This window comes from Myotis nattereri (genome assembly GCF_964212035.1).
Source record: "Myotis nattereri genome assembly, chromosome: 10".
Lineage (NCBI taxonomy): Eukaryota > Metazoa > Chordata > Mammalia > Chiroptera > Vespertilionidae > Myotis > Myotis nattereri.
In genome coordinates this window covers 82,059,702-82,085,315 of record NC_138085.1, presented here as the reverse complement: position 1 = coordinate 82,085,315, position 25,614 = coordinate 82,059,702, and the positions used below count along the sequence as shown (strand labels likewise).

General features: G+C 50.6%; 1 protein-coding gene across 1 annotated transcript in view; it reads left to right on the top strand.

Annotated features, from left to right (window-relative positions):
• The first annotated feature begins 1,401 nt into the window (after positions 1 to 1,401).
• The window catches only part of TAF1B (TATA-box binding protein associated factor, RNA polymerase I subunit B), a 37,660-nt gene continuing 13,447 nt past the window's right edge, over positions 1,402 to 25,614 (top strand). Inside the window, exons 1-8 of the mRNA XM_081101606.1 lie at positions 1,402 to 1,454; positions 3,315 to 3,413; positions 6,005 to 6,092; positions 8,949 to 9,046; positions 10,395 to 10,490; positions 10,652 to 10,778; positions 12,126 to 12,282; positions 16,022 to 16,121. Of these exons, the coding sequence (XP_080957732.1) occupies positions 1,437 to 1,454; positions 3,315 to 3,413; positions 6,005 to 6,092; positions 8,949 to 9,046; positions 10,395 to 10,490; positions 10,652 to 10,778; positions 12,126 to 12,282; positions 16,022 to 16,121 (783 nt within the window). The 5' untranslated portion in view covers positions 1,402 to 1,436. The remainder of the gene's footprint in view (positions 1,455 to 3,314; positions 3,414 to 6,004; positions 6,093 to 8,948; positions 9,047 to 10,394; positions 10,491 to 10,651; positions 10,779 to 12,125; positions 12,283 to 16,021; positions 16,122 to 25,614) is intronic.

Below are 25,614 nucleotides of genomic sequence, written 5' to 3'. Positions count from 1 at the left end.
CTAGGCGCGGGGTGTATAGCAATAAACCAGAAGACACAAATCCTGAGGTCATGGAGCTGTTTGAGTCGGACACTCAGTACTGCCCCTTTCTCAGGTTGCAACATTTGAAGTCGGAGCTGGTCTAGAAAACAGAAGGCTTGTGATCAGCTGTTCATGACAATCCCTGACGCTTTGAAGATGGGAAAGGGCTTTTGGGAGGAGTCTGCAGCGGCACAGCCGAGCCTGGAGAACGGCAGGGCTGATGCAAGTGGTGAGGAGCCTTATCTACTAGCAGAGCCGTGATAAAATAGGGAGACGAGCTGCTCCGCGCCCTGGACCGGGTGCCTCTCGAAGGCAGGGACGCTGTCCTGTTTACCCTTCACTTCCCAATGGCTGGCGACTGCCTGGCACACAGTGGGTGTGTAATGACTTTGTGAAATGAAGGGATTGGCGGGTCAATAGGGAGGGAGGAAGTAAAGAGCTACTCCTTGGTGATCTCACTTCCTCTCTTTAATGCCATCTGGACAGAGAGACAACTCCCAGTTCCAGCCACTCACCCACCTCCTTGCGGATCCTTAAAACGACATGCATGAGGCGCAGGACTTGGGGCCTTCGCACTTCCTGTGCCCTCTGCCTGGAATGATGTTCCCAACAGGGCTCTGCCTTCTTGGCCTCAAAGGTCGTCTTCTTGGTGAGACCTTTCTTGACCACCCCATTAGAAATGGACACCGCCCGTAGCTCCCGCTCTCCGCTCCTGCTTTTCTCCTGGGCACTCATCACCGCTTATACCATATATTTCCTTACATCTTTTGGGTCTCCCTACCAGAGTGTAACCTCCTTGAAGAGTAAGCAAGAAGGGACTTTTGTGGACTGCTGGATCCTCAGGACCTAAACAGTGCCTGCTTCATGGATAAGCAGGGAGGAACAATAAAAGCTAAATTCGTGAGCATTTACGTAGGTGAGGCTCACAGGTGATAGCTAGCTTTTACAGAGAAGGAAACTGAGGCACAGGAAGCAGGAAAGCCGTGGTTAGAAACCCAGATCTCACCCAGCAACCTGCATTCTTCCCTGCGGAGCCCACGCCTCCCCATGCTATTCGAAGCCAGCGTGGCGTGCAGAGCTCCCTGCAGCCCCAATAGTGCGCGGGTCTCCGAATTACCGCCAGGCCGGCCGGGCGCGATCGCACCCGCTCGGCATGCGGCACCGCCCAGCTTCTTACTGGGGTGTGTTTCGTCTCCTGGGCTTGGAAAGGGATGCTGTCTGGGAGGGGCACACAGGCTTTGCGGCTTCGCCCCGGAAGGGAGCGAAGGGAGGTTTCACCAAGGCCGCAGGCGCCCGGAACTCAAAGCCAGGGTCCCGGTTTCCGCCCGGAACGCCGCTCCCGCCGCTTCCTCCCGGAAGTTGCGCTCGCTGCCCAGGTAACGGGCCCCGACGGCGTCGGCAGCCGCTGCGTCGCTATGGACCGAGAGGAGGCGGTGAGCGGGTGGTGGACCGGGCGGGCCCGCACAGCCGGGCGGGAGGGGACGGAGCTGAGGAGAAGGGGCGGGGGGACGCCGTCTGGCTGCGGGGCGGCCTCTGACCGCGGGGGGCGGGGGCCGGGGCGCAGGGCTGCGCGCGGGGCCGGGGATGGGGCCGGCGCGCGCGTATTTTGGGGAAAGAGGCTGGGGTTTCCGGCCGGAGGAGGGTGTGGGCGCCTAGAGGGTGCGTGACGGCCTGTAGGGGTGGCTGTGCTTCAGGGAAAGGAGGAGCGGTGGGCTTGGTGGGGTGTCCATCCACGGGGCGCATCCTCTCTGGACCGCCCGCAAGTCCCCTTTGATGTTGGGGCGGGAGGGGGCGGAGCGGGCTGGGAACCAGAACGCCCACTGGTGACCCCTGGGGGTCCTCGCCACCACCTCGTGCAGGGGTTCCAAATTCGGGTTAGGGGACCCTCCAGGGAATGAACGATCGTCATCGATACGGGGTTAAAGAAAACTTGCCCAACTCATTGCCGGAATAAACGGGGGGTTCGTTTCTGACACGCTGGTCACAGGCTGGAGCCTCATGGTATTAAAGCTTCCTGTGATGAGGTCGGTGATCCTGTCAAACACCAGGATCGGGGACCAGTCGCCCAGTGACAGTCTATCAGAGGTTCTCAACCTGTGGGTCGCGATCCCTTTGGCGGTCGAACGACCCTTTCACAGGGGTCGCCTAAGACCATCCTGCATATCAGATATTTACATGACGATTCATAACAGTAGCAACATGACAGTTATGAAGTAGCATCGAAAATAATTTTATGGTTGGGTCACAACCTGAGGAACTGTATTTAAAGGGCCAGAAGATTGAGAACCACTGGTAGGTACATAGAGAAGCGCTGGGAGCAGAAGGCCTTCCCATGGGGGACGCCCAGCAGATGTTTGCTGAGTGATGGGTGGGTAACGCCTGGGAAGGACCCTGGTCACTCCGACACCCTTGGCCTGAATATGCTGTGAGTAGGGACCAGGCCTGCTTGGCTCCCTGTTGGACCCTCAGCACACACTGACATGCCTAGTACATAGGTCATTGATGCTCCTTGTGCTGCCAAGTGAATAAATCGAAACCCGAAACAACTATAATAAACATCTGATCCTTGCCGGGCCGGTGTGGCCCAGTGGCTGAGCACTGACCTGGGAACCAGGAGGATGGGGTTGGGCTCCTGGCCAGGACACATGCCCGGGTTGCTGCTCGATGATCATTGATGTGTCTGTCTCTCTCTCCGTCTCCCTTCCTCTCTAAAATCAATTTTAAAAATCTATTTAAAAAATGGTCTGCTGCCCTGGTTTGGCTCAGTGGATAGAGCGTCAGCCTGCGGACTCAAGGGTCCCAGGTTCGATTCCGGTCAAGGGCATGTACCTTGGTTGCAGGCACATCCCCAGTAGGGAGTGTGCAGGAGGCAGCTGGTCGATGTTTCTCTCTCATCGATGTATCTAACTCTCTATCCCTCTCCCTTTCTGTAAAAAAAAAAATAAAAAAAAAATGGTCTGCTATTTCTATTTGTTAAGCCTTCTCTATACTTAAATCTTGTTATCTTTTTTTTTTCATCACAGCATTGTCAAGGAGTTTTACTAGTATTCACTCATCTTTTTCCTATTTCACCCCTCCCACCTTTTCTTCATTCCCCTCCTCACCCATTGCATGTTTTAGAAACTTGTCTTTAGTTTAATTCCATCCGAACTGCTCAGGAACCTGAGCTGCTGTTCTCCCTGCTTATAGAGAGCCTCTTACGTATTTTCTACTTTGATGACTTTGTATTTATGGGGGAGACCTGCAGGGTGTGGGCCCCGTGTGCTGAAGGTGGCTTTCCTCTTCTCCTGCAGAAAGAGTTCAGAGAGCGCTGTGCTCAGTGTGATGCGGTGTCTTGGGGTCTGACTGATGAAGGCAAATACTATTGTACTTCCTGCCACAACGTTACAGAAGTAAGTGACAGATCTCATCCGTGAACTTGCTTATGTTTTAAACAGTGCAGGCTCAGCCTCATGTGTGGCAAAGAATTGATCGATTCTTATCGGGCTTGCAATACCCCAATTCCACGAATGGTGGTCGTCTTCCAGTGCTTACACAGGGTGAGGGAATTTGTGAGTTAGATTTAGGATGAGTTTTTGAAATGATGACGGGCCATACATATAAATGATTTCCTGACTCAGACTGTGTAGTCCAGGCGTGTCAAACTCGTGGCCCGCGGGCTGCATGCCTCGCTTATTTGGCCCGTGTTAGCCTTTGAGTTTGACATGCTTGGTGTAGTCTCAAGGGGAAATAATTAAAACTGTAGTTTTTTGATTAGTTACGAGTTTTTAATGTGTGGTGGGACCTTAGAGGTTTGGAAGGCGGGATGTTAGGAAGATGGAGGACTGTTGGAAATGTGCTTCGTCGTTATTTTATCTTTGTACAGGGCCTTACACATTGCCCAGTGTTTCTCACCCGGCCCTTAACTGCCTCCTCATAACCACCTGCGAGCTGTGCTGTTGTGCCTCTCTAGAGACAGGGCAGGCAGGGCTCACGACTTGAGTGAGTTTGCCAAAGTCACACAAGTATCAAGTGTTGAGCCAGGACTTGAACCTGAGTCTTCTGACTCCAGTGTTCATTTTACCCCATCACGCCTGCCTCTTACCGTAGAGACTGCCATTCTGCCCGGCATGGCCTTGATAAGTGAGGCACCTCCCCCCGGGGGGGCTGGGTCCTGTTCTGGTTACACACCTCAGGGCAACATAACCCCGGTAATCAAGGGAGTGGACAGCCTCTTCTCCCTGGGTAAGGATTTGCTCAGAGTCTACAGAGCCAGGAAGGAGCAGATCCTACCTCCACCACATCCCCGTAAGAAAGGCACATCTGGGGCAGATAAATGGAACGTGTAGACTTCTGCTCCTGGCCAGGATGGAGTAGCAGGACCCAGGTTTACCTTCCTACCCTAAACAACAAAAAACCTGGAAAACATACATGAAACAAGTAAAAAAAAATTTCCCTTGAGAAAAGTGGTTGGTTTAGCTTGCAACTCAGTCACACAAGAGCTTTTCCTTGAGACAATCATTGTTCTTATGTCTGCAGCGGAGGTTCCTATGTCGGCTTCCATGTAGTTACACAGAGTGTTTAAGAGATAAGTAAGTGCTCCTCTGATGAAAGGGTTGGGCTAGGGGGTATGTTCGTCATTTGGATTATGGTGATGGTTTTGGATATACACACACAAAAGCTGATGCTTTTGGAAAATCACATTTATGAGTAGAATGTCTACATATTATTTGCACATAAAATCATGTCTGCAGTAAGTGCCTACATATTATTTGAAGATACTAAACAAAGGTATGAAGTATTGATTACATGGAAGAAAATAACTTAGTCTACATGTACTACTGAAGTCAGAGATTTATTTAAGAAAAATATATACTTGATCATGTTTCTATATTTTTACATTATTTACGAGTAAGTATGTTGAGTATTAAGTAATTCAATTATATATGTATATATATATATATATATTTTAGGAGAGAGTTTAGAATAAATTACAAATTCTTAAATTATATAGTAATGGCTATATTTTTATTTCAGTATTAGTAAAAAAGTGAACAGACACTGGACCAAGTGTTAGAAGATCTGAATTCTAGGGTGGTTTTGTGTGTGTGTGTGTGTTATTTGTAAAATATGGCTCATTTGTAAATAATATTATTGGTGTAACCATTAGGGAAAGTATATATGCAATCAAAGGCATTTATAAAATTGTTAAAAAGATTTAATATATGTGAGAGAGAGAGAAAGAACTATAATCAGAGAGCAAGCCAGAATCTTAGGTACCAGTCCCTGAGAGCACTTGGAATTGAAGACTTTGGAATGAATTGTACCCACCATTTAGTCATTCCAAAATCCTATAAATGGATAAAAAACAAAAAGTAGTATTTTTATAATTTTATAAATAAAGCTGTTTTAGAATATTATTCAAATACAGAAAAGTAGGATGTGTAGCTTAGGCATTGCTGATTACAATAAATACAGAAATTATTTTAATTCCAAAGTGTTTTTGGTGCAGAAAACATGAATATATTTGACTTTAGGTTCGATTTGAAACAATTAGAAAGTGGTTTTACCAAAGAGCTTATGTGCTTTTTGCATAACCCATGGACACAGACAGTAGTGTGGTTAAGGCCTGGGGAAGGGGTCCATGGGGGAGAAAGGGGTCATCTGTAATACTTTCACCAATAAATTAAAAAAAAGAAAAGAAAAGGTTAACCCACATACATGCACACACACACACAAATGTGATTTGAAATAAAAGTTTATTCATTTGATAGACGTTTATTCAGTGTTTACTATATTCCAGGCACTGTTTTAGGTAGAGAGTAATTTTGAATGAGAAAGCTACAAAAAGGTTAATCAGAATGTTCCAATTCATATAATTTCCCCCACGTGTTACATCATTGGTTCTGGCACTCACAGTTGGGTTCATTGTGCTTCCAGAACAGCTTGGAAACGTGGGAGATGTAAAGCTACGGTTTTAATGATAATGTTTCCGTTTCTGCAGAGATCTAAGGACGTTTTAAACAGCGAGGCGATTCCTAATACTAAAATACAAGCTATCAGCCGCGGGCTTAAAAAGAGAAATAAACTTGGTAAGCTCATTCCTCATGTGCCCAGCATTCTTCAGCCACGGTTTTCCCCGTCATGATTTGGGAATGTGGAATGGAATATTAAGTAGATTCTAGAGAAGTTGCCAGAATTCTAAGCAGGTAATCCAACATGGAATTAAAGTGGGTGATTATTGATGGTGAAATTGGAGGCAGATGTCTGCCAGCATGTCATTTTTTACCCTGCTGTTGTCAGGTTGCTTTTCCAGTGGAGCAACTATTATGCAAAAAAATAATGATGACAAAAGGTGCATATCTCTTTTTATCTGTTGGCGTATGCTTTTCTGTTCTGTATTTGTCATCTCATGAATGTGATTTTCTGTGCTTTAAAGAAAAATGCTTACTTTCTGAAATGATTCAGCAGGAATTGTCAGGTTAGGCAGGTTAAACCTGATATTCAACTTTCAGAAACCCATTTCTCACACTGAATTTTTAACACACCCTTTTAAAATAGGGAAGATTATTTTCCCTTAAAATAGCCTCAGGCCCTGGCTGGTTTGGCTCAGTGGATAGAGCGTCGGCCTGAGGACCGAAGGGTCCTGGGTTTGATTCCCGTTCAGGGCATATGCCTGGGTTTCAGGCCCGATCCCCAGTGGGGGGTGTGCAGGAGGCAGCCAATCAATGATTCTCTCTCATCATTGATGTTTCTATCTCTCTCCCTCTTCCTCCTCTCTGAAATCAATAAAAACATATTTTAAAAAATAGCCTCAGCATGGGTGTGCTTTGAAAGGTATCTGTTCATTAACCCAGTGAGTACATGTAATTGCCCTTCTTGAGAAGAATCTGAGGGAGTCTACCTGATGCTTTTCATTTTGTGACTGATGACCTAGGACAGTGATGGCGAACCTATGACACGCGTGTCAGAGGTGACACGTGAACTCATTTTTTTGGTTGATTTTTCTTTGTTAAATTGCATTTAAATATATAAAATAAATATAAAAAATACAAGTCTTTGCTTTACTATGGTTGCAAAGATCAAAAAATTCCTATATGTGACACGGCACCAGAGTTAAGTTAGGGTTTTTCAAAATGCTGGCACGCCGAGTTCAAAAAGTTCGCCATCACTGATAGGACAGATTCTCAGGTTTGAAACCCGGCTAATGGCGGCTCCTTCCACCTGAGCGGCTCCAAGGGCGCACACACTTGAAATAAATGTGTAAAAGTGTGAATGAACTCTGTGTGAGCGACAGAGAGAGTGCCTAAATGCCAGCTTCTATCCCTGTGTGAACGACAGAGAGAGTGCCTAAATGCCAGCTTCTATCCCTGATTAACCTTTAATAGTGACTGTTGTTGTTAGGCTGAAACCTGATTAATTTTAATTAAATTTTATTAGGGTAAGCCTGATTAATTTGGATTTGACCTATGTAAACAGTTAAAATGTACAGTTAAATGTAACACATTGCGACGGATCACGAGCATTCTTGTGTTTTCATATGACACAGTGTTTTACATAAATGCTAAAGGCGCGCCTTAAAGTTAAATACCCATTGCATCTCGAAGCTATTTATTCCATGTTCTTTTTTTTTTTTTTGGTGACCCATACGGGGATTATATGTTCTTACAAGCTAATATCTTTTTAAAGTATGATACTTTGTAAAATGTTTTTTGTACTCGTTCAATAGAAACTTACCTGGCCACTGGGCAGAGCCAGCAGTTAAACTGCTGCGCAGTGTGTGAAGTAGCTGCAGGAACTGGGGTGCTTCCATGAGATGCCAGGTCTTAGATTCAGCCTCTTTGACCTTCGTTCCTTCCTCTGTGAAACGGCGGTGGTGCAGAGGAAGTTATGTCCGCCTGTTATGTGGACGAGGAGCCCAGACGCAGGGTGTGCCGGTGAGAGCAGTGCGCAGGAGGAGCGCACGGGCCCAGGTTGAAGAGCTCCCCCTCCCTCCCTGCACTTGGGGTGCAGCGGAGACAGGCTTTCCATCTCATTCATGTACAACCCAAGACTCTCTCCAGAGGTTGGGTCGGGGCCTGGTGACACAGGTGAGGGAGAGCGGCAGTCCTGTGGCATCCCACAAGGGGAGGACCTTGGAGTCATGGTAACCGACTCCAGAAGCTGTGTGAGAAGGCTGCTAACCCACCTTCCGGAAAGGACAGCATTTGTGAAACCTAAGGGTCTTAGCCGGTGGTTCTGTTTAAACGCGTCGCTCTTATCTGCCATGTGGCGGATTCCCTCACCGTCTCTCAGGGCGGTCTGAGGACTGAAGGAAAGAACCTACGTACAGCACCGGGCACGCCCCTGGCACCTGGCAGAGCTCCAGACAGGGGTTTCTTCGCTTGCAGTTCCTCCCGCGTACCTGGGTCCGTGCTCAGAGCAGCAGGTGCGCGCGCACTGTGTGGAGGGATGGCACCGCCTCTCCGGGAGCCTGGACCCTCTCGTCCTGGTTCTGTGCCTGATTCCCCGCCTGCCCACGGCTGCCTTCCTGGCGCTGGGAACAGAGCAGTGGAAGCCCAGGGGCCGAGCGCTGCGTGTCCCCAGGCAGTGCTTAGTGGGCATCGTTCACACAGTATGCTTCTTAAAACTGATTTCATTTGTTTAACGTGGTGGCTGCCATTTTTCTACCTATTACATTGTTTCAGAAAAATTATGGATAATGTGAAACATAAAATCTCATCAATTATAAAAATAATGTTTAACGTTAGCATTTGGGTACAAATCTGCCATGTTGGAAACAAGAGACGGTAAGAATGGAAACCCTCTTCGGGGATACAAAACACTACAGTTGCCCTGTGTGGAACAGCCGTGCCCGGAGCAGGCGCGGGAGGACGTAGGGGACACCTGTGGCGCGCACAGCGGTCAGTCAGGAGGGCGGTGTCTGAGGCACATTGTCTGTCTTTCAGAGAAAGGCTGGGACTGGTACGTGTGCGAAGGCTTTCAGCACGTCCTGTATCAGCAAGCAGAGGCCTTGAAGGCCCTGGGGGTCGGCCCAGAGTTAAAGGTGAGTCCCTGTGTGCCTAGATCAGCCGTGGGCAAACTACGGCCCGCGGGCCGAATCCGGCCCGTTTGAAATGAATAAAACTATTGAAAAAAAAGACCGTACCCTTTTATGTAATGATGTTTACTTTGAATTTATATTAGTTCACACAAACACTCCATCCATGCTTTTGTTCCGGCCCTCCGGTCCAGTTTAAGAGCCCGCTGTGGCCCTCGAGTCAGAAAGTTTGCCCACCCCTGGTCCTAGATGTTAGCCTTCCGTCTTGTTCAAAGAACAGCAAGATTTAGAGTGAAACTTACCAGTAATAACAGGAGGGCTGCGGGAGAACCTTTCTTCTGATGTTTTTGCTTTAGTCTTTTTTTTAGACCAGCAATTCCCACACTACATTCTCCAGGATGTGAAGAAGCAATACATCTAAAAGAAAACAAAAGGGTTTACTCATCATGTACTTAGGAAACATTGACTTAAACGATGTAAAACAAGTAGCTTCCCGCTGCCTTTCATGTGGCCCTGTGCTGGTTCCGTTTCCTCGGGGCCTGGGGACAGCGTGGGCCGTGCTCGTGCTCGGGGTTTGAGACAGAAGCCGGGTGGGTGGCCTCCAGCAGGATTTGAGTTCCAGATGCTCCCTGGGGAGCGAGGCATTAGCCAGCGGTTCTCCACGTGGGTTTGTGTCAGGAGCCGGGAGGGCCTGTGAAAGCACAGGCTGCTGACCCGTCCAGAGCTGCTGGGGCAGGAGGTGTGGAGTGGCCCAAGGATTGGCCTTCTAGCAAGTTCCCACGTGACCTGATAGGGCAGGTCCAGGGACCATCTTTTGACCTTACTGCCTCTTAAGAGGGACTTTTCTATTATTTGAATTTCGTATTTCCCCATCTAGTTGAAGCCTTTTCAGAAATTCTGTAAAAGCCAGTCACTGAGCACCGTGGTTACTGCACACCTGCTTCATGCCCATCACGGGAAGCCTAGCTGGAGAGAGGGGAGCGCGAACAGTCCCATCCCGGGTGCTCACAGTGACACGAAGGACAGAAGGAGGAGGGAGGAAGACGGGGCGACCGAATCGCCAAGGAGAGATGTGGAGGGGGCTTTGCTGGTGGGGCAGCCGCTCAGGTGACTAGACCGGGTGTGGCGAAGAGGCGCTGGCCTGTGCTGGCAGAGGTCACTGTAGGAACTAGAAACCCAGCATCTGAGGCCTCGGGGCGCCTGCCCGCAGTCAGTGCTCGGTCCGGCTGCTGGTGAGGGAAGTAGAGCCGCACAGGGCGGGCGCCGTCCGGGCAGCACAGAGGTGCTGTGGGTGAGATGTGCTGGGTACTTGTCACCCGACCACAAATCCCCACTCGCTTCCCTTCCGCCTCAGAATCAAGTTCTGCATAATTTTTGGAAGCGCTACCTGCAGAAGAGCAAGCAGGCGTATTGCGAAAACCCAGTTCATGCCAGAAAGAGGAAAGCCGCGGTAAGTCACGGGCAGAGCCTGGGCCAGGGACACTCCGGGAGGCGCAGAGGTGAGGACGGGTCTGCCTCCGGGGTTTGTGATGGTGAGGAATTAAGTTCATGGGAATTATTGCAATTTAATTTAAAATTCCCGCGCAGTAACTTCATGTTGTTTTGCGATAGGTCCTGGGCAGTCCGAGTCACACAGACTGGGAGAGCGAGCCCGCGCTGCTGAGTGACGCCAGCGGCCCTTTTGTTGAAAGTGACGGCCCCCGGAAGCCTTCCCCCCCAAGCAGAGCATCCCACTCAGGTAACGGGGAGCCTCGCTGCCCAGGGCGGGAGCTGGTGGCATCCGGAAGGAACGCAGTCCAGCCTCCTTGCTCCAGGAAAGGAGGTGGGCCCAGCAGAACCCCACGCTGAGCAAAAGGCCAAGGAGCGAAGTCTCAGTGTCGCTTTATGGAGGACGCTGTCTCCACAGGAACATTGCTATGTGATGTTGGAAGGGAGCCAGACAGGAAGTGGGTCTAGAAAGACGGGGGCCAACTCAGTAAAGATCGTACATGTGTGGGGGCCCAGGGTTTCCCCAGAAAAGCCGCTGCAGGGCATGAGAGAACTTAGCCCCTGGTCGTCGGGTAGACAGGAGTCAAAGAGGACGTGCCCCGTTTCTAAGCACAGACTAAAGCAGGCGGAATGAGTCCATGGTACATGTGTGTGTACCTCATTTTCCGATTTAATTCCACGAGTGTACCTGGGGGAGAGGCTGAGCTACTGGTCCTTCCCTTAGCGGATCCAGCATTCCCACCTGGGAACCCGCCCCCGGAGCTGATCGCAGTTTCCAGAGCACGCTCTGGGTGCCTCCTGGTCGGAGGGGGTCATCCTGGCTGTTCTGGAAAGCGGCGGGAAGAAGAGGGCCCGGGAGAGGGGTGTCTCAGGACTCCATACGTGACCTTTCACTTATCCCCCGTTTTCATCAGATGCCCGGCTCAGCTGTGAGTGTGACTGAGGGTCCCTGTCCCAGAGGAGAAACTTCCAATGTCCGGCCAACATTGGGGCGGGCAGTCACGTGGCTGTGGCACTGGGTGCGAATCTGATCAGACTCCAGCAGTCCTGGGGTCTGCCCGACCGTCGCTGTTGCCAGGGGTCCCTGTTGAACCAATCCCTCGCCCTCTTTAGAGGCCCCAGGGCAAAGTCACCCGCCGTGGCTTCCAGGCCCGCTGTCTCAGGACCGCGAAGGCGCCATCGCCTGTCCAGCGCTTTCCAGCTTCCACACTGCGCTGCCCTTCTCTCCTTCCCCCTTGTTTGTTCTTGGGCGACCATTTTAAAAAGGCCTTTGTCGTTGTTTAGCTTAGTGAGACAGAGCAGACGCCAAACAGCAGGTTTCCACCCTGCCGTCTTAACGGGCAGCTCCTGCGGCTTGTCACGTGTGTGGATCATAGTGTCGCACGTATTTTGTGGGATCTGTGGCCTCGTGTGTCTTGTAAAGGAGTCATCCTCCATCGGTGGCATCCTCAGGCCCCTGCAGGCTTGTTGGGCAGGTTGGTGCAGCTCCTCGGGGCTCAGGCGGCCCCAGTACAGCTGGTCCAGGGACGGTGCTTTGAGAACCACAGATTTGAATGCCTCTTTGGGTTTTACTATTTTCCTCCTTTTGTCCCCTAAGAAATGGCCTCCATCTGCTCCGGGTCTCTTGATGGAGTCGAGTACTCTCTGCGCAAGGAGAAGGGGCTCGTGAAGATGGCCATGCCCGCGACCCTCGCTCTCTGTGGCCTGTCGTTGCTGTGGCAGCGGGAGGCGCTCGCCCTCTCCGACCTCCTGCGGTAAGCGGCTTCGGAGCGGGTGGTCCCCTGTGCGGACCAGGGACAGCGTGGACCAGGGACAGCGTGAACCAGGGGCAGCGTGGACCAGGGGCAGCGTGGACCAGGGACAGCGTGGACCAGGGACAGCGTGGACCAGGGGCAGCGTGGACCAGGGACAGCGTGGACCAGGGACAGCGTGGACAGTGTGACTTCCGAGGCTTGCATTGAGGAAGGGACTGGAAAGACTGGGCAGCTGGGCTCCAGTTCTGTAACTCAGTCCTCCCTGGGCCAGTAACTCCCCTTCCTGGCTCCTTATTCATGAAGTGGGAATACTAGTGCCTGCCCGCGTGGGCGTGGGGCGTGACTGACCCTCTGTGGGGAAGCCGCTCTGAAGAAGAAAAGTGACGCTCAGGCGGGAGTATTAGTGGTGGTGTTTCTAAGGAAGGAGATGAACAGATGACTTTACAGTGGCAAATGGTTATTAATGGCGTTACACAAGAGCTAAACATAGGCTGCCTGCATTTATATGTGAAATTGAAACACAGCTGTTGGAAGAACCTGTTGTGCAGATAGCTGGCATTTACATTGTCCAAGGTAATCTGCAGGGCTTTCTGGCTAATGAGTAAATTAGGGCATGTGCCGAGGATCTCTCATCACAGCCACGACGGGCCCCATCCATGTGTTCCTGCTCCCCTAGCTCGTGTGTTCTCATAACGTGGGTGTAGTCGGCGTGTGGAGTGGGGTAAGAGCATGGATTTAGACCACACTCCTGGGTTCTGCTATATGTTATGTGGCCTTGAGTAAATTTCATTTTCACTTTCCTCTGCCTCTGTCTTGTTGTAAAGCAGGAATAAGACTACTTACCTCGTAGGGTTAGGGTCGCAGCTGCTTCAGTACTTCGCACACGCAGAGCACTTAGACCAGGCCTGACACAGGAGAGCAGTGCTGTTATCGTGGCTTTGTCATCTTCCTTTTCTCTCCTCCTCCTCTCCTTCTCCTCCTTCTTTGCCACCACCATCGTTCTTGGCACTAGGCCCTTTGATTAAATAAAACGCCTCCAATGAATGATGCTAGTACCTTTGAATTTGGCCACATCAACCAGATAACAAGGCTTTTCTCAGGGTGATTCACCGCATGCAGACCGTCCATGACTCAGGGACTTTACTGTGAAGTTGAAACCCCGTCTTGCTGTCTGCCCCCTGGGGTGACCTCATCTTCTCCCAGGGCCCTAATTACCGCCTCTGTGGTGATGACGCCCGAGTCTATATCTCCAGCCCAGACTTGTTTACTGAGGGCCAGGCCCGTATGTATCACACAGGAGGCCGCGGGACGGCCACTCCTGGGCTGTCTTCGTGGTATCTCAGGATCAGCATGACCCAATGAGGCTCCTCGTCTTTCCCCTCAGCCCAGCTCCTTCTCCATCCAGCGTTTTCCGTCTTCCCATCGCCACGCCTCTGGCATCCGATCCAGCAGCCTAGGAATCAGCCTCGGCTCTTCCCTCTCTAGGCACACACATCCCGCCAGCCAGACTTGCAGAGTAACTCTCCAAACCACTTTCCTTTCTCCCCATCCCTGTCTGTCTTTACCTGGGTTGCTTAGCAGCCTCCCAGGTGAGCCCTGGCTGCAGTCTTGTGCCCTCTCCCCGCGTCCTCCCTAACCAGCGGGACCTTCGGGAACAGCAGTCTTGTCACCTGCGCATGCCGGCGCAGGCTCCCCACCCTCCCAGGGCGGGTGGAGAGGCTAGCAGGACCCGCCTGGAAATCTAACCAGACGGAGAGAAATATCTGCCTGAAGTTCTTCTTGGGGAGGTTATATGTGGTTGGGAGATCGAGGGTGAAAACCTGCACCTTCGTATCTTTCTCTCTCCCCGGCTCCCTTTCCCCCTCCCTCTCCCTTCCTCCTCCCTCTCCCCCCCTCCTCCCTCTCCCTCCCTCTTTCCTCTCCCTTCCTCTTCCCTCTCCCTCTCTCCTCCCTCTTCCTTCCTCTTCCCTCTCACCTCTCTCCTCCCTCTCCCTTCCTCCTCCCTCTCCCTCTCTCCTCCCTCTCCCTCCCTCTTCCCTCTCCCTCCCTCTTCCCTCTCCCTCCCTCTTCCCTCTTCCTTCCTCCTCCCTCTTCCTTCCTCCTCCCTCTCCCTTCCTCCTCCCTCTCCCTTCCTCCTCCCTCTCCCTTCCTCCTCCCAGGGAGCTGGCAGGCCCGCAGGAGGTGGTCTGTGGCTGGAGGTCTCTCTCTGCTCACACACAGGTCTGGGGACCGAGCTCAGCTGCTGGGAATAAAGGAGAAGAGCGTGTCTTCCTTCTCCGTTTTCCTCAGGTTCTCAAAGTGTGTCCCCTGGCACCCTGAGAGACACAGGGCCTTGGGCCCATTCTCACCTTCTGACCCAGCTGCCTGGGTGGGCCTGTGAGCTCTGCTTTCCTAAGCCCCCAAGAGACTCCTGTAGATGCTAAACTGAGAGCTACTGCCAGGCTGTGAGCAGACAGCTAAAGGACACTGCTCTGAAGAGAACACACTGCGAGCCTGGCTACAGCCCCTGCATCTCTCACTGACCCTACGCGTCACTCCCGTTAAATCCTCTGGTCCTCGGGATGAACTCATCACCCTTCCAGTAGCCTTCAGGGGACCCTGCCTGCCCAGCAACGACAGGAATAAGTGAAAATAGCCAACACTGTTCCGTCCACAGATGCTCACTGAATATTGATTACATGCAGGGGTTACTCTTGAGATGCCATGTAGATCAAGTCCCTGCTCTCACCAAGTCCCAGGCTCGAGGTGGGAGCAGATGAGCAAGGACCTGACTGTAAAAGCTGACCCCGAGCGAAGTGCTTGCAGGAGACGGGAGCTGGTGACCTCCCTCTCCCTTCCTCCTCCTCCTCTTCCTCCTCCTCCCTCCCTCCTCCCTCTCCCTTCCTCCTCCCTCTCCTGACAGTGACTAGCCGGCTGCTGGGACTGGTCAACAGGGAGGCCTCACTGTGAAGGGCTTAAGCCGCACTTTCAGTGAAATAGAGCCGGAGGCGGCTCTCAGACGTACTGGTGCTCGGGCAGAGGGAGGTCGGTGCCCAGCCCCAGAGCTCCGTGTGGTCGAGGAGGAGGGGGCCAGTGGAGGGAGTGAGCGAATCTGGAGGAGTCAGAGGGTGGGGCCAGGGGCCTAGTAAGCAGAGGTCAGATACAGGAATTCGTTAGCCTAATAAGGGGGTTGGATGCTTTTAACTGAGATATAATTCATATCCAATAAAACTCACCCTTTTCACTGACCGTCAGTGGTTTTTAGCGCATTTACAAGGCTGTGCAGCCATCTCTGTCTGTTTCCACAGCAAGGGACACGCATGCTCAGTAGGAGTGAGACAGTGAGGCCCTGGGAGATGAGCAGGGGAGGCAGACCCGGTCACTCGGGCAGCGGGAAGGTGGGCCCCAGGAAGGCACGGTGGGGCGGGGGCCGTGGACACGGCTAGGCTTCAGGAAGGCGTGGGGCTGGGCCTGGGCGGTGGGGATAGAAGTGGAACCAGGCGAGTGGGTGCAGGAGAGGTTTTGCAGGTAAATGTGCTCAGCTCTAATGCAGTGCCTCTCACATCATCTGCGATGAAGAACCCGTTTGTTAAATTTCCAGTCTGGCACCAATGGAGACTTTTGAAAAATGTAATAAAATCATAAATAGAGATAGTGTTTCCTGGGACCTTGTCTTTGAAACACAGCATTTTCAACTCTTTTGATTATTTTGCTAAATCAGTACATACCTCTTATTGAAACTCTTTCTTTTTAAAAACAGCTTTGTTGAAGAGGGCCATATTCCTTATGTAAATGCTTTTGAGCGTTTTCCAGAAGAGATGAAATTGTATGGGCGTGACAAAGGAATCTTTGCTATAGAGGTAAGCTATTTTCTTTTTTTAACTCTGTGATCACGAATAAGACACAAGAATAGTATACAACTTTAAAAGTTCAATATAGAAACCGTTAAGTAATTTCAAATTTCCCAACAGGTGTTTTTTGTTATTATTTGTAAACTATGTTGCTTTGGAGAAAGTTATTATCTTGTTTCAAGAGGCAGTATTGTAAGTCCTTCGCTCGCATGAGTCCTGGATCTGTTCTCCGATGTCCCCTGTGGAAGGGCTTCTGTCCTTTAATTATGAGTCTTTATCACTGTTTATACTACTCAAAGGTTATCTTCCCTCTTCCATCGTCAGAAGGCTTTCCGTTTACTAAACATTAAAATTCAGCAGTGTCTTCCCATTTGCCCACTAATAGGCCTTCCTGGTCTTCACCACCGTCCGTGCTTGCAGTTTAACTTGGGAGACATTTGTGGCCCTTATAAACCTGGTCTGGTACTTATTTCACTTGACCCGTTTGCGTGCGAGCAGACACCTCAGGAAGCTGGAGTGTTTTGCCCGGGTCATGCGCTTGGTGGTCCCAGAAGGGGAACTTTTGTACTCAGGCCTTATGCTCATTGCATCATCTTTTGCTCCGTTGCCTGCTGTTCTGCCTCCTCCTCACGCGAGTTCTCCAGAACCCTCAGGTAGGTGCTGTTGAAGCACTGAGCCAGCAGGAAATGGAGACGCCATACAGAAGGTTGCAAGATGCTGAACATTTTACACCTGAGGTGGTTAAATACCAGCAGCATTCTGCATCGGACTGGAATATTGGCCACTGTGAGTGGTTTAGAGAACATTAGATTTGTTCCTGAATTTGTGATGTAGAGAACCTTAGATTTGTAAACCAGGGGGCTCTACCCTCAGGACAACGTGAGTGAAGCAGTCGGGGCCGCAGCGCTGGCCGGAGGTGGGCTCCCGGGGATGGTCCTGTTCCCTTCGACGCAGGAGAGAGAAGGCAGTGCCCAGAGCTCGCCCTGGCCCACCGTGGGAAGCGCGAGGAAGGAGGGTATAGCGGCAGCCCCTCTTGACCTGGAAAAACAAAAGATACATTAGTAATGGGAGTGCTTGTTATGTGCCAGGCCTGTTTCAAAGACTGTGAGCTCATTTGTGATTCATACCAACCCTCTGAAGTACGTAGTAGTATTGTCACCCCTGTGTTACAGACACAGACAGAGGTCCTAGGGACTTGCCTGGGGGTCTCACTCTGAGCGTAGTCTGGCATGGCTCAGGCAGCCCTAGTGTGGAAGGAGACAGAAATGAGGGACCATACCAAGCAATGAGACGGAGCAGGGAGCAACGGGCAGGAATGGGAGGCGGCTGTTGGGGCCAAAAGGGGGCTCCAAACTGGTTACTGAAACCAAGAGGCGGGCCTGTGGCAGCGATGGCAGCCAGGACAGAAAGCAGGGGGCGGAGGAGCCAGCCGGAGGGGGCTGGTTAGTAGGGACGGGGTGTGTGTGGGGGGGGAGATGCGTACCTGCGTCTGCAGGAGGCACAGGCGGCTGGCTGGAGCAGCCTGCGGAAGGGTGCACCTTATGGAGGGCGGCTATTCTACCTCTCGCCTGGGCAGGGCTGCGGTCTCTGACTTAAAGGACTGGGGACAGAGGACCCGTCTGCTCTTGCAGGCGGCACTCCAGGCCCCAGCTGCTTGTCAGCGACGTGGTGGAACGTGGCTGGAGTCGGGGAGGAAGGCCCGGGTATCAGGTGCACCTGACCCTCAGGAGGCCTCTCACGTCTGGGAGGAGCGTAGCACCGGCCCTGAGTTTTGGAACTAGCCGGACTCAAGGTCAGTTGGGTTTTCACCTTTTCTAACGGCGTCTGTGTCAAGGCCACAGAAGTGTGGGCACTGCAGGTGCTGCCCCAAAACTGTCGCGTTGAAGCTTTTCTTAGAAGAATTGGTTTTAAAGTCTGTATAGCTCACTGATTAGTAATTTTAAACCTAGCTGCCAGACATTGTTCATGGCCGGCCATCTGAGCCCTGTTTAAACGCTCTGCTCGGAGGAAAAGACGCCTGGCTCAGTGACTCCAGGTGTGTGTCTGTCCATTTATTCCACTTTCCTAGAGGAACCAAGGGAACCGAGTTATCCTTTCTGTGTTAATTACCAGCTTAGTTTTGGTTAATAAGAAATTCTGTCTTTCCTCTGGCTCCCTCCCCCTCCTCGTCCCTCTCCCCTTCTCTCTCTCCTCTAAATTCCTAGTATGTTCTTTATCTTACATCCTAATTGCCTGGGGTTTAACCTGATTTCTCAGAGCCATTCACCATTCAGTTGAGTACGTTGATAATTTGCTTGGCTGAGGTGATCTGTACTCTTTCTGGTGCCGGAAGTTATTACTGAGTTGTCTTTAACGGTGTTCAGCTTCTCAGGGGGACCCCAGCGCTTTCAGTCCAGCTATGGAGTATGAAGGCCGGGGAAACGGAGAGTATTTACTTTACTTTTCTCATTTTTCCAATAAGGAAACTGTCCTAACAAGAAATGTGCTGCTTCATCAGGGTGCTAATGAGGATTATTGGCGATAATAGATTCAAAATGCAGGCATATCGCGGCTGGAAAAGCTTTTTCTCTAAGGTGGGGATACAGGGGGTAACCAAGCTGCTTGGAGGAGAAAAATGTATCATTTCTGGAAGCAGAGTTTCATTTTAAAAGTCTATGAAAAGAAAATGAAACCTTTGTGCCCATTTCCAAATTTCCTCAAAGCAGGTCCCGGGAAGCCTAGGGATGTGACTCTGCTTCTCGCTATGGCATCTCATCATTTGATTCCCATCATTCAGCTTCTTGCGAAGGGTAGTGCTTCCTGGACTCGGGCTACGTGCTTGGGATTGGTACCTGACCAGTAGTGCATTTGGATGCAGACCTTTGGTTTCACTCTGTATGTACGCTCCTGGACACTCACGTTTCTAAAGATGTGTGCTCTGTACCCTTTCCAATAGGAATGGGCCCCATTGAGGCCAATGTGTAATGACTGCAGCCTGACAGGCGGGGGCGGAGTCCCCAGGCCGTGCTGTGCTAGCCGCACGGCGCGCTCCTCAGGGGCCTTGCCAGGCGCTCAGGGAGGCTGGGCACTGCCTTCCGCGGGCAGTGTGGCCAGCAGTGCCTGTAGCTGCTGCAGCCCCATGTATTTCTGGTGATGACTCAGGGTTCCAGCCTGAAACACTGTGTTCTCAGTAACGGACCTAATCTAAACTGTTTATTGCCCTTCTTTGGGGCAATCATGGAGCCCCCCTCCCCCATCGATCTCCTGGGCCCCCCTCTGCAGGCTGATCAATGGTGGGGGCATCCCCCCCACCCCCCTCCCCCCGCATCAATCGCTCTGCAGAGGATGACCTGGGCCTCCCTCTGCAGGGCAATCGCGGGCCTCCCCCCCCCAGATTAATTGCCCTGCTGGCCGTTGGCCTGGGCCTCCCTCTGCGGGGCGATCATGGGGTGATGGTGGCCCCCTGACCAGTCGCATTGCACCCACCTTGGCTGGCCTGGCGACAGTGTGTGTCATAGCGTGGTCGTCCAGATGGTTGCTTTGCTGTTCGGTCGATTTGCATATTACGCTTTTATTATTATAGATATCTTTTTCCAGTCTTTTGTATTTAACCTAGGTCTTTATATTTAAAATGGGTATTTGGTAGATAATATGTAGTTAAGTCTTGATATTTTTTAACCAGTCTTATAATCTCTGCCTTTTAATTAAAGCGTTCCGGCATTTATATTTGATGGAATTCTAAAGTTGGTTGGGTTTACATCTACCATCTTAGTGTTATTTGTCCCATCTAGTCGTTACTCCTTTTTCTCCCTCTTTTTCTTCTTTCTTTTGAATTAAGTTTTTTTGGTTTCATTTCTCTCCATTGTTGATTTGTTCATTACACCTCTGGTGCTCTGCCTGCGACTTACAGCCACGCAGCTTCCAGAGACTGTCTCCTCCGCTCAGCCAGACCCCGGGGCCCCTCACTCCTGTGCCAGCTTGGACCGCCCCCGGCAGTAAACGGCCCATTTGTTTGCTCGGAGATTAGCCCTGTGCTTCCTGCTGGCCAGGCCCGGAACTGTTATTTTATATGTTTTCTTCCAGTTCTCTGATTGTCAGTTTCTGATTGTCTATTTGGAAGTAGAGTCAATAGTCAGATTTTTTTCTTAAGTGCCTAAAGTATCTCATTGCTCATTTATTATTGGGTTTTAAAAAAATTGCAATCTCTATCATGAATATTGTCACTAGTCTAATCTTTGCTTTAAACATTTCCCCCGGCTGACCATGTTATTGGTTATGGGCTGTTGTTTACACAGAATTCTTTTCCTAGTAATAATTTCTTTTGTTGGCTGTTTCTAAGTTAATCTTGAGTGCGGGGACTGGGTAAAATGGGTGAGCAGTTTCTTACAGACGTTGTGGTAGAAAGTACAGACTGAAGAAATAATGTCCGCCCTGGATCTTTCTGGGATGCCATTGCATGTTGTGCCTTCGTAACAATAACCATTGCACCTTGCCCTTTTCACTTACATCTTGAAGAGTTTTTCTTTTTTTAAGTAAACTTTATTTTGGAAAAATTTTAGATTTACAGAAAAGTCGCAGAAATACAAACAATACAAAAAAGTACCAGGAACACCTATATGTCCTTTGCCCAGATTCAACTGTTGTTAACATTTCATCCCATGGGTACTCGTTTTATTACATAGCTTACAGTATGTTACATGTATTCTTCTGTGTTTTTCAAGGTTTTAAAGGCAGCTAGAGGTGTTGTCTAAATAGAATTTCTGACCCAGAGGAGTAAGGGCAGTGTGTAATGCATGGGCTTATTTCTGTATGCCTGCACCCCTATACTCTTTGAGAGTAGTGACCACATTAATACTGCTTATCCATAGACCTGATGCATTCTGTACACATGGTCAGGACTCGGTCTGTGTTACTTGAAATAGCTAAAGAAAACAGGATACGTTTAAATACTTTATTTTTAGAAGATCGCAAATTTGGGGGGAGCTTTCCCACGTAAGTAGGAAACTTCCAGACTGCTTCTGGTGTATTTATTATGTAACATATCGGGAGGCCATTAAATAGTGGCATTTGATTGACAAAATAAAAAAGCATTCTATTGATATTTTATTGATAAATATCTAAGTGATATAATTTCTGCTTATAAGCAGTGATATTAACAATGCAAATTATGGGTGTGTCAGTATCACTCATGAAAACCAGTGTGTGAAATAAATAATCTTATCAGTTAATTTGTGCTCTTTACCAATATACTGAACCCAGGAGTGAATTGCTCCGGTCAGAAAATGTCTGTGTGAGCTACACTGATTTGCTAAGTGAAACCAGTGTCTTAATGTGGATTGTCTGTGATTTGGTTTGATTCTAGGCCAGTACCTCCCAGTAGCTGGCATGCTCAGCCCAGTCCGCCCTCACCTCTGCTTCCAGGAGCAGAGAAGGGGCCAGGCTGGGTGCTAGTCCACGGGAGACTGAGTCATGACATAGGTGCATCGCTGCAAAGATAATCCCATAACCCTCCGAGACCAGATAAGACTTATTTGGGGGTTATCCGCTCTTCTGGATCCCAGCTCTCATGCCCGCAGCACAGATATGTGGGTTCAAACAAGTCCTGCAGCATCAGCAGAACAGTTGGAGAGTAGAGGCCCTTAAGAAGGAGGACTCGCCCTGGCTGGTGTGGCTCAGTGGATAGAGTGGCGGCCTGTGGACTGACGGGTCCCAGGTTCTATTCCAATCAGGGCACATGCCCGGGTTGCAGGCTCCATCCCCAGTAGGGGATGTGCAGGAGGCAGCGATCAGTGATTCTCATCACTGATATTTCTATCTTTCCCTCTCCCTTCCTCTCTGAAATCAATGAAAATATATTTTTAAAAAAAGGAGGAGGAGGATTCTGTGGGTTTTTCCTCCCTCTGATCCTGGGGCCAAACAAATTCTTGTCTCCCATTCTGTTGGCAGTCTTTTTTTTTTTTTTTTTATGTGAATCTTCACCCCAGGATATTTTTCCATTGATTTTTAGGGAGAGTGAAAGAGGGAGGGAAAGACAGAGAGAAACATGGATTTGAGAGAAACACATCAATTGGTTGCCTCCAGCATGCGCCCCAACCAGGGCCCAGGCTGGGGAGGAGCCTGCAACCAAGGTACATCCCCCTGACCAGAATCGAACCCGGGACCCTTTGGTCCACAGGCCGACGCTCTATCCACTGAGCCAAACTGGCTAGGGCTGTTGGCAAGTCTTCATTGGCCATCAGTTCATACATTATGTGGTTTGTTTTGTTTTGTTTGTTTTTATTTTTTAAATATATTTTATTGATTTTTTACAGAGAGGAAGGGAGAGAGATAGAGAGTTAGAAACATCAATGAGAGAGAAACATCGATGAGAGAGAAACATCGACCAGCCGCCTCCAGCACACCCGCCCCTGGGGATGTGCCCGCAACCAAGGTACATGCCGTTAACTGGAATCGAACCTGGGAGCCCCCCAGTCCGCAGGCCGACGCTCTAGCCACTGAGCCAAACCGGTCAGGGCCATACATTTGTGTTTATTCATAAGATGTGTCTGTGCCGCCGACACCATTTCTAAACTCACCCCCAGGACCAGGACTGTATTTCACAGAAAGCAATGTGCTCGCCACAGATGCCCAGCAGACTAGACTTTGACATAGAAAAGTACTTTTTGTGACGACTGGTAGGTTTACAACCATTAAGATAATCCTAGCGGCGGGAAATGCGAGGCGCACTGCGGAGGTTCACAGTGCGTGTGGAATTCATACCCTCCCTCCGCACACAGCGCAGAGCGGAGCTTTGTCACCACTGCTGACCGGCTTTTCTTCCTTGTTGGCTGTGCTCCGGGACACAGAGTCTGGCTTTACGTTGGGATTAGCAGGTGCCGGTAGCATTAGCTTCTCAGCCGCATCTGCGCTGCAGAACAACAGTGAGTGCAGGGTGAGGCTCGCAGGCGCTCACCTCTGACAGGCATTGCAGTCGGCTCTCACAGGCCGCTGTTGTGCAACAGAAACTCCAGCGTGTCCCGACCTGTCCTAGGGCATTGCTTCACGAAGGAAAATAAACGCGCTGAAATATTTGTGAAATTCAATAGAAAGCTTTCCCAGCACCCGTTTCTAATGCGTGCGAGGACAGTTCGTCATAGCCTCGTGGTCTTTCAGAAAATGTCACCGTGTGGCTTTTCACTTTTGTAACGAAATGAATCTGTACCACTCAAGCCCAGTGTGTCATGTTTTCTGTATGGACGTACCCTTTGTTTTTTTGTTACATTTTTTTAATCCTCACCTGAGGATATTTTCCCAATGATTTTTAGAGAGAGTGGAAGAGAAAGGGAAAGACAGAGAGAAACATCCATGTGAGAGGAACATGGATTGGTTGCCTCCTGCACAAGGCCCCACCAGGGCCCGGCTGGGGAGGAGCCTGCAACCGAGGTACGTGCCCTTGACCGGAATGGAACCCGGGACCTACGGTCCGCAGGCCGACGCTCTAACCACTGAGCCAAACCGGCTAGGGCTGTATGTTCCCTGTAGACTCATCTTCAGCCTCAGCTGGTTAGAGCCCACAGTCCCTCCTGCCTGTCCCCTGGGTTTTCAGGAAAAAGGGGGAGGTTCTCACGTTCAAATGACAGTTTATGTAACCGACAGGCAGCTTTTCCTCACCGCATGCTGTGCCTTTGCTCGCAGAAGTGCGTTCACTCTTCCACAGTGTGTTGAAACTTTTAAATGGAAACGCTTTTCGCTAACAAAGGACGCATTTTCTCCCTCCTTCCATGCCTCCGCGTTCTCCCGGGCCTGGCTCCCCGGCAGCTGTGCCTCCACCAGCAATGACAAAAGGTGCGATTGTTCTGGCGCTGGCGGCGGAGCTGGTGCGGAGTGTGTGTGTGGGCTGCTGGGACTGTTTTCCTTCTGTGTTTGGTTTTAGTTTGTTTTTGTTATTCCAGCAAGCCGAGCACACCTTAAAAAACAAGCCGGAAAAAGAGAGCTCTTTAAAGACCCTAAACCTTCATCCCCGTGGACTGTTCTTTCCATTAAGCTGCTCTGTTCGGATTTAAGTGGGCCCCTCTGTCCCGGTAAAAACAGCTGACAAGGCGCCCTCAGACCCGGGCCTGCACAGCGTGCAGAGGTGGGGGGTTGTTTTCCTTTCGGCGGAGAGCGAAGCGCAGGGGCGGGCAGGGGTGCTAATTACGGTTGGTATTTTTCTTTGTGATTCCCAACTCCAGGTCGGTAGCCGTTCTTTCTGTCTTTTTTGTTTTTGTTTTTGATTTAATCTGAAGACAACCTCCTTCTTTATCTGCCTTTGCCTCATCTGCTGTTTTATTTTTGACTCAGGTTTCTGGAGTATGGTACTGATTCGAAGCATCATTTTCTTCCAGCAAAAATCTTGTAGTTGTTCTGGTGGAAAGAACTGAACATCTGGTCTCTTTCGGGGACACCCGGCCTGTGCAGGCCCGAATACCCAGTCACTGCTGGCGCCGAGGCTGGCCGGACACCGGTCTCTACCACAGATGCCGCCTTTCCTGCCACTGGCGCTGCTTCTGTCTTTTCAGCCTTGATTTGCTTCATTTTTGTATGTTCTCAACCCACAGACCAATTTCTAAACAGATCCTTTGGAGCAGGCCTCTGCCGTGGTCCCTGCAGTGTCTCCCAGTCCTCGAGGAGGCCGTCCTGCCGTCACCCCTCCCGCTCTGCGGGGGGCGGGGGGGGGGGGTTGGGAGTCCCCTCAGCACTGCTCCAGGATTTTGAATGTTGATCAACAACATTCTGATCTCTGTGAATGAGTAAAAAGAAAAGGTGTCACTGGTTCAGCCAGCCCCACCGAGGGCACGGGCACGCTGCCAGGATGACTCACTCCGCCCGGAGCAGTCTCGCCCAGGTGAAACTGGGTCCCTGCTGATGGACTGACGGGGAGAGGCCCGGAGGCCGTCAGTCACTTCCAGGATGAGTTTCAGGACAATCTCCCATGTGCTCACGTGTGGCTCTGTAGGCCACACTAGCTCCGGGGGTAGTTTGTGCAGCCTGTTAGGGTGACACTCGGACAGGCTGGAGGTCCTCCTGGGAGGAATCGAGGTGAGTGTCAGGGTAGCAGGTGTTCTCGCCCCCACACCTCCCTCCTGCCAGGCCCAGGAGGAGAAACCAGCTGATGGTTCCTTTCCTCCCGGCCTCCCACAGCATCGCACCCACCCCTGGAATGTGTGGGCGCAGCTCTGTCGTCAGGCTTGTGGGTAAACCATGAGAGGGTCTCCTCAGGCGGCAGGGACGAGGTTGGGAAACACTGTGCTTCATCTCACTTCATTTATTTTGCATGAGAATATCCTGGAGAGCTTGTCTAAACCCCGATTCTTAGACCCACTGTCAGGTTCTGCAGTAAGTCTGGTGTGGGGTCTAGGAATGTGTATTTGATTTTCTCTTGAATTTTCAGAGAGAGTGGGAGGGAGGGAGGGAGGGAGGGAGGGAGGTAAGGGAGAGAGAGAGAAACATCTATTGGTTGCCTCCCACACCTGCCCCAACCAGGGCCAGGGATTGAACCTGCAAC